General features: G+C 31.1%; 1 protein-coding gene across 1 annotated transcript; it reads right to left on the minus strand.

Annotated features, from left to right (window-relative positions):
- Nucleotides 1–2305: 2305 nt before the first annotated feature.
- Nucleotides 2306–3555, minus strand: LOC107485252 (pachytene checkpoint protein 2 homolog). Its single transcript, XM_052260636.1, has 6 exons — nt 3470–3555; nt 3120–3191; nt 2948–3023; nt 2766–2798; nt 2582–2652; nt 2306–2385 (listed from the first exon to the last, which is right to left on the minus strand). Exons 1-6 carry the CDS (start codon nt 3553–3555, stop codon nt 2379–2381), a joined length of 345 nt encoding a protein of 114 aa, XP_052116596.1. The 3' UTR covers nt 2306–2378.
- Between the last annotated feature and the right edge of the window lie 3399 nt (nt 3556–6954).

Here is a 6954-nt window from a genome sequence, read left to right on the forward strand (position 1 = left end):
TCCATTGCATTCGGGAGCTCTCACATTAGGCGCACCCAATTGTTGAAGTTAGACACCAACCCAAGAAGTAGAATTCCATTCCATTCGGCCACCTTAAAGTTAGGCGCACTAATATCTCAAGTTAGACACCATGGGTTGAGAGCCAAAGGAAATTAGGCGCAAAAAATCCTATGTTAGGCGCCATAAGGGAGTGCAACATATGAAGTTAGGCGCCAGTGGAAGGAGCATTGTCAAGTTGGGCGCTGAGTGTAGAGCAAGCCTCAAGTTAGGCACCCAAAACCCCACGTTAGGCGCAAAGCTTTAATTCCTAATCCCTTATGATTTGTTTAGCAAATTTCCACTCCATCAAAATCAATTACAAGATTCTTTTTCTTTTGAAGCTTCCAACCCAGCAAGAACCACCCGTAATGCTTCCCCCCTTATATATACATAGATACCACCCCCTTTTTTATATATGGGAAAGTATGAGAAGCTAATGAAATACTTGTACAATATGTACAATGGAGGTTTATAGAGTATTAGAGATATAATCATTAGTGTTATCTTTTCCCATTAGCTGAAGCTTTTGGGATGAGTGGTATCATGACATGGTATTAGAGTGCTAAATTCGAAAGATCAAGAGTTCGATAACTCGATAATCCATTGTACACATTGTATAAATAGTCCATTGTCTCCCTAGCGAAATCATTTATATATATAAACTCCCCACCCGTAACCCTGTATATATACATATATATGCATACGCCCCCCTTATATATATATCGTCCCCTGCACCCTTTCTATATACATATATATACGTTCCCCTATATATATATATAAAAAACAAAAAAATATAAAAACCTAAAAAATAAAAATTAATACAATACAAAAATATATATATAATTATCTGAATCTCTCTTATTCTTTTATCATTGTATTTTTTTTTTTGCAATAATATTTTTTTTATTCCTCCGTACATTTTTTATGTCCCTCTCTGTTTTTAGTTTTTCTTTGCTTGAAGACAAGCAAACTTTTAAGTTTGGTGTTGTCACTTCGCTTTTGACTTTTTTCGTTTATTTTAATGGCACCAAAGGAAGGCGAATTATCTTCACGGAGGAGCACAACATGAAGAATGAGACGGCCATTAGGATAACTGAGGTGGTTGAGTTTCTTTCATTCTATTTCTCCTTCCATTCTTATGTTGTTGTCTTTTATTTTCTGTTGCTTTGATTGCCTACATGATCTTTAGTACTTTTAGTTCTTAGATTTAGTTTCATTCTGTTATGTGCTTTTAGTTAAAAAAAAAAATTGTCTCATGTACCACTCACTAAGCTTGAATCTAAAAAGAAAATAAAAGAAGTGATGTATTGCACACTACAACAAATAAGGGTTTTCGCAATGGTCAAAAACTGTTGCCGTAGATTGAAAAACCGTTCCCAAAACTTTATGCAACGCTTTGGCAACGGTTTTTGACCTGTGGTATATGCGGCCATTGCCAATGCTCAAAGGCAACGGTTTTTTACCTAAGGCAACAGTAATAAAAAAACCGTTGCCAAAATTACTAGTATAGACAACGGTTTTAAAAGAAAATTTTAAACAACGGTTTCGAACCATTACTCGATAAGGAACGGTTTTAAACCGTTCTCTTTCATGATCCAACAGTTTAAAACCATAACTGAATAGACAACGATTTTAAACTGTTGTAGTTTTATTATTTACAAAGTCAACGGTTTTAAAGCGTTACCGTTGGTGTCTTTTTTGGCAATGGTTTTAAACCATTCCTTTTGTGACTTTTGACAACGGTTTTTTATAGTTATATATTTTTTTATTTACAATAATTTTCTCATGTTGCATTAAAATTAATATTCCAACTATTTTTTTAATTTAGTGTCGATAAATAACCATAATTATTTGAATCAAATTACTAAAGAAAACTAATTGAATATTTACCATCAAATTTGATTTTTAAAGTATTCTATAACATTCATACATATTTGTAACCTATAAAAGAGATTTTATCATTTTAGAAGTCAAATAAACTAAGATACTTTAAAATCACATAATAAGAGTCTAAGTCATAACCATATCTAATCATAAAGAAAAGAGATTGATATATTACAATAACAAATAGATTCTTCATCATCTTCACAAATTGGTGATTTTTACTCTCTAGTATTTGATCTTCACAATTTGTGTGATTAAGTTCTTTCTTTCCTTTATAATGATTTTCCTGTAAACAAAAAAATTAGCAAATTGAATATAATGTTAACCCTAATGCTAATAATTGAAGGAATGGAAGTTTGATTTAGGCTTACCAATAGTAGTAGTTATGTTGGATGTGGTTAGGATTATCACATTTGGAGATGATTTTAACTTGTCAATCTGAGTTAGTAATGCATTTACAACCTGAAATATTCATATTTAAAGATTACTAACACACTACGCAAATACCCAAGAAAATCCAACATCTCTCAGTTGTATTTTTTTTAAATGATATTTAACATTCTCACACACTATTCAAAAAAAGATAGAAAGAAAAAAAGGAATAGTGGGGAAGAAAAGGGGTATTTTCCTGCAGGAAGGACCAGAGAGATTGGTATACCCGAATAGAATCTGAAGGATCTGAACCGGATATAGCAGCTTTTCTGGCCGCAGCAAGGCTTTCGACTTCATCTGCATGACCACACACTTAACCCAACGCGGATACATGACAAGCATATAGCATTAAGTTAAATTTTGTTTTGCCTCACCAATCAAAACAAATACTAGATTGCTTTCTTCTTTACCATTTCTTGAATCTTTTGGAAAAGTTTTGCAACCTAAACAACAAGGAAACACAATTGTGCATTCAGTGCAACAATACAACATAATAACAGTTCATCTATTAATAACCTCTGAAGTGATAACAAATTGGAAATTCATCAACTACAAAGCATTGGTACTTCTAATAAATATTGTACATGCATACCAGCTTGCCATTTTCAGAAAACCATTTACTCAATAAAGAATGTGCATTCACTTCAATAAGCTGGCACTGTGGGAATCTGAGTACAAAAATAAACTGGTGAGTTTTTGTTCATTTATTTACTTGTCTCATTGGAAGATGTTGTATTAAAATTTTAACTGTGTTGTTAGTGCACCTTGAATTAAATCGAATCGATAATTTCTTAGCTAATGCTTTACATAATGAAATCTTTCCAATCCCAGGGTCCCTGTGGAAGAATTATGCTATAAATATCCAAAAATGTCAAGATATATTCCTGATTCAATCCTCTAAAAAAAATCTTATATATCAATTTCATACTTTTTTTTCTTCTTTAATTCTATTTTTTTAGATAGAACTCATTATTGTTTGTTATGAATCTATCCAATAATTTTACTTGCATTAGTAAAACTAGATTCAAATAAATAAAGGTAAACATGATTAGCTTAAAACACATCCAAAATGATATTATTTGTACGAGTTCTATGCTATTAGCTTTTAGTTCACAGTCTAATGAACACAATAAGTATGGTTCCACCATCAGCAAGTTTTTGGTCTCCTTCCTTTGTCTGTTGAGTCCCCTTCTCTTTCATGGTTTGCAAGAGTTAGCTATAGTCCCTCAAACTGCAAGCTTTTCTTTTAAAGGAACTCTATAGAATCTTAATTAATTTATAGAGTTTAATCAATAATTAATTATCTTTTAGCCACTATGGATGCTACTTTGAGTCATGTACAATTCTGTTTATTTTAGGTAGCATTCGGATGGATTTGATGGAGTTTCCGCAGAAAAAGAGAAGAAGGTGAATGATATTGTCAACCCTGACCTCTCTGCACTCAAACCTAAATAACTCAAGTTACAGAGGTCCAATTGACGTAATTTTAGTGGCGTTGGAAAGCTAACTTCTAGAGTTTTCAAACGATATATAATAGTTCATACTTCTTCTCCATTAATTCTGCTAAGGCTGCGCCTAACTTGAGAAAGCGTGGACTATTAAGGAATCAAGTGGTCCCTAACTCTCCAAGAAGCAAGCACACAATCTCCTATTAGTTCTTATTTAAACTTTATTTTATTTAAAAATAGGAAAATATATTATTTAGTTTTAGAAAATATATATTTTATATTAATTAGGATTAGATATAAAAGGAAAAAGATACAATCTTTTCTCTATTACCTCATTCGACACTTTACAGTTTACCTGAATCCTTATTTTCTCTCTGAACCATGAGCAACTAAACATCCGCTGTTAAGGTTAGGAGCTTTGTCTATTGTATGGATTGATACTATTATTTTTCTATTTTAATTCATGTACCGATTTATAATTCAAGAATTATTTTCGTTCTTTATCTTATGAATCTGGGTGGAACATAAGTATGACCCTTGTTCTAATTGAGTTCTTGTATAACTTGAAAAAGCTCTTTACTTGAATAACAGCTTGAAAACATATTCTCCTAAATTTCTAATTATCTAGATTTAACGGGATACTGACGTATAATCCTCTTATATTTGGGTAATTAGGATTTCTGTGGCATAAAAACTAGAATTGAACTTCACCCTCTAATTGGAATTAAGTGACCAAGAAATTGGCGGTTGGTGAATTTTAGAGGAGACTAAAAATGTCTAAGAAATTAAGGTTTACTCACATATATTTTGCCATGAATTAAATCTTGCATGATTAAAATTTAAAATAGTTAGTAAAAAAAGTCAACCGGAAAATAGATAACTCTGAAACCTTAACTGTTTCTCCATATATTATTCACAATTTGTTTACTGCTTACTTTTTGATATTCTGAATTTACTGTTAATGCTTTTGAACACCAAAACACTCTTTTCTACTTGTCTAACTAAGTAAATTAATCAACCATTGTTGCTTAGTCCATCAATCCTCGTGGGATCGACCCTTATTCGCTTGAGGTACTACTTGGTACGACTCGGTGTATTTGCCGGTCAGTTTGTGGTTATAAATTCTGCACCAATGGTTTACGTCAGCCGGTGACACAAGGCACGGATTCTCCGCTGCAAACAGTGGCATGGGAATGCTTCAAGCAACAACGTACAAGCACGGGGACTGGGCGATGCTCGGCAGGTCAGCAGTGACGGATTGGTGGTTCAGCACCGAGGTTGCGATGCGGATGCTGTCAGCGATGGCATATGGTCGCCAACAGGAGTCGCTGACGCAGTTCGCATCGGAGCTGATGCAGGTCTCCAGAAAGGCGGGTGCGTGGCGGAGGGAGGTGGTGACCAGCTACAGTGATGTGGCGGAGGGGGTTTGTGAGTAGCGACAGTGACGTTTTTAAGGGTTAGGGTCACGGATGGTCAACAATGGTAAATTGGGGTAATTTGATTTAAGGATAGTAATTAGGGTAAATAGGAATAATTAATTTAATTTGGGCCATATAAAAAAACCATTGTATATATTGTATAGAAATTTCATTGTCTTCCTAGCGAGACTCTTGTAGTCATTTTTCTTTCAAAAACTTTACACACGTACATATATCAACTTTATTTTTTTTATCATTATAATAAAACCAATAGATAACAATAGTTTATTAGTAGTATTATCACAACCATCATGACTAACTGCAAATTTAACCGCCGTCATCGACAAATTTAACGGCAATTTTGGTAGCGATATATCAAATACAATAATTATATGTCTTCGATTGATAGTAATTTGTGAAAAAATCGATGCTAATTTATCTTAATCACATTTTATTTTTCTTCAAAACAAGACCATAATAATAAAATAAAGCATATATATGATCTATTTTATATTTCAATTTAAGTTTTAGAAAATTTTTAATATCTACAATGTGAAAACAAGAAGGGAGTCACTCAAATAAAGATGTCAAAGACGTCTTTTTAAAAAAATTATTTTTAATAATTAAAATTCAACATATATAACCGATTTAAATTTGGTTATTTTTATTAAAATTAGATCGGACAAATTAGTTTAGTCGAAAAATCAATAAATCAAATTTTAAACTGGTCTAAATTAATATATTTTTTTTATAAAAAATAACTACAATATCTCTATTATAAAAAATAACTAAAATACCTCTATTATATATATCTTAATTTTAAAAACTTTAAATTCTAACTTTATGACACAGAGAAGTAAAAGGCTAGAATTTAAGATTCTCAAAATTAATATATATAATAGAAGTATTTTAGTCATTTTCTATAATAAAGATATTGCAGTCATTTTCTATAAAAATAATATTAATTTAGACTAGTTCAAGATTTGATTCACTATTTTTTCGATCAAATTAATTTAATTAGCCTACTAATTTTGATAAAAATAACACAGTTTAATCAATTATATATGATAAATTTTAATTATTAAAAAATATCTTAAAAAAATGTTTTAGACATTTTTATTTGAGTGGCTCTCAAAAAAGAATAATTGTATAACTTCAGTAGCATGGCCGAAATGAAGACTATGATGTGATCATGCCATTAAAATCGTATTTGGCAGCATCATTATATGTAGTAGCATTTTCAAAATGAAGGCTATAATGTGATCATGCCATTAAATGTGGTCCATTATTTTCATAAATATCGACAACACACACCTTCATTCAAACCACCAAATGAATAATAAACAATCAAAGAGGAAGCAAGCAAAATATTATGGAGGATATAATAATAAAGTTGTAAGCCACTAGAAGAATGAAAATGATTACCAAGTGATGGTGTGATTTGTAACCCCGTAATATAACCAATTATAACCCCGTAATATAACAAAAAAAATTTACTAAAAAATTAAAATTAGTGCATCTCATTATTATAGAAAATTATTTTACAAAGAGAAGAGACAATTTGTGCAATAAAAAAATTTACAAAGAAATGAGGCAATTAGTACAAGTAAAGAATGATCTTCGAAAATGAAGTATTAATAAAGAGAGCTAAAACAATGTCTTCCAAATGTTAAAAAATGAGATTAATTATTTTTTATAATAAAAATATAAATTTATTAATTTGTTTAATACTT

This window comes from Arachis duranensis, chromosome 4, assembly GCF_000817695.3.
Source record: "Arachis duranensis cultivar V14167 chromosome 4, aradu.V14167.gnm2.J7QH, whole genome shotgun sequence".
Taxonomy (NCBI): Eukaryota; Viridiplantae; Streptophyta; class Magnoliopsida; order Fabales; family Fabaceae; genus Arachis; species Arachis duranensis.